This window comes from Apteryx rowi, unplaced genomic scaffold, assembly GCF_003343035.1.
Source record: "Apteryx rowi isolate R43461 unplaced genomic scaffold, aptRow1 scaffold_1797, whole genome shotgun sequence".
NCBI classification, from domain to species: domain Eukaryota; kingdom Metazoa; phylum Chordata; class Aves; order Apterygiformes; family Apterygidae; genus Apteryx; species Apteryx rowi.
The window spans coordinates 11,431-12,751 of record NW_020448082.1 but is presented as its reverse complement, the minus strand read 5'-3'; the positions used below and the strand labels follow the sequence as shown (position 1 = coordinate 12,751).

General features: G+C 64.7%; 1 protein-coding gene across 1 annotated transcript; it reads right to left on the bottom strand.

Annotated features, from left to right (window-relative positions):
• Nucleotides 1–5: 5 nt before the first annotated feature.
• On the bottom strand, nucleotides 6–386 carry LOC112963844 (blue-sensitive opsin-like; the record flags this gene model as incomplete). The annotated part of the gene is made up of 1 exon (XM_026061282.1): nucleotides 6–386. A coding segment is annotated over exon 1 (381 nt), but the record flags the coding sequence as incomplete, so codon positions are not given.
• Nucleotides 387–1,321: the final 935 nt, after the last annotated feature.

The following is a 1,321-nucleotide window of genomic DNA, read 5'->3' as shown; positions in this document are numbered from 1 at the left end:
CCTCCGAGCGTGGCGGCGAAGCCCTCGACCTTGCAGGCGACGGGCCCCAGGGCGAAGTACGCCCGGGAGAAGCAGTAGCAGGCGGTGGTGGAGCCGGCGCAGACGACGAGCAGGTTGGCGGCCGCCATGTTCACCAGGACGCGGTTGAGGGGCGAGCGCAGCTTGCCGAAGCGGGCGGCGCAGGCGACGGTGAGGGCGTTGGCGGGCAGCCCCAGCGCCACGAGCGCCAGCATGAAGGCCGACAGGCCCGCGAAGACGCCGCGGCTGCCCAGGTGCGTCTGCGGCACCAGGAAGGGGCTCAGCGCCGTCACGTTCGGCACGTCCAGGGCCGCGGGGATGAAGAAGTCCTCCGGGAGGTCGTCCCGGCTGTCCCAGGACTCGGGCATGGCGGAGGGCAGGCGGGCGGATGCGGGGATGGACGGACGGAAGAGCGGGCACGGAYGGACGGGAAGGGGGCACGGGCGGAGCAGAGGCGGACGGAGACGGGGCGGGCGAGCGCAGGGAGCGATGGAGTGGAGACGGATGGGTGGACGGAGGGACAGGCTGACGGACACGGCAATGGCGAGGACGCTAGAGAAGCGATGGATGGGTAACGGGGATGGACGGACAGATATAGGAAGGGAAAGACAGATACCAGGACAGGGACGGGATGGAGATGGATAGAGCAGGACCAGAGAGACAGGGGAGAGAGCAGGGATGGATGGATGGAGATGGAGATGAAGAAGGGATGGACGGACAAATACGGGGATGGGGACGAATGAACACAAGGTGCACAGACGGAGATGGATGGAGGGATACAGGGACCRAAGAAGGATGGACAGATGTGGGGACAGACAGATGGAAATGGGGACGGACGGATGGAAATGGGGACGGACGGATGGAAATGGGGATGGGGACAAATGAAGAGATGCAGGGTGCACAGACGGAGACGGATGGAGGGATACAGGGACCGAAGAAGGATGGACAGACGCGGGGACAGACAGATGGATATGGGGACGGACAGATGAATACGGGGACAGACAGATGGATATGAGGATGGACGGAAAAATACGGGGACGGGGATGAATGAAGAGACGCAAGGTGCACAGACGGAGACGGATGGAGGGATACAGGGACCGAAGAAGGATGGACAGATGCGGGGACGGATGGATGGATACGGGGACGGACGGATGGAAACGGGGACAGACAGACGGATGGATGGAAACAGGGATGGATGGATGGATACGGGGACGGACGGACGGATACGGGGCGTCGGGACGGACAAGGGGGTGCCCGGACGGACGCGCGGGACGGAGGGGGCCGGCGGGGCGCAGGCTGGTGG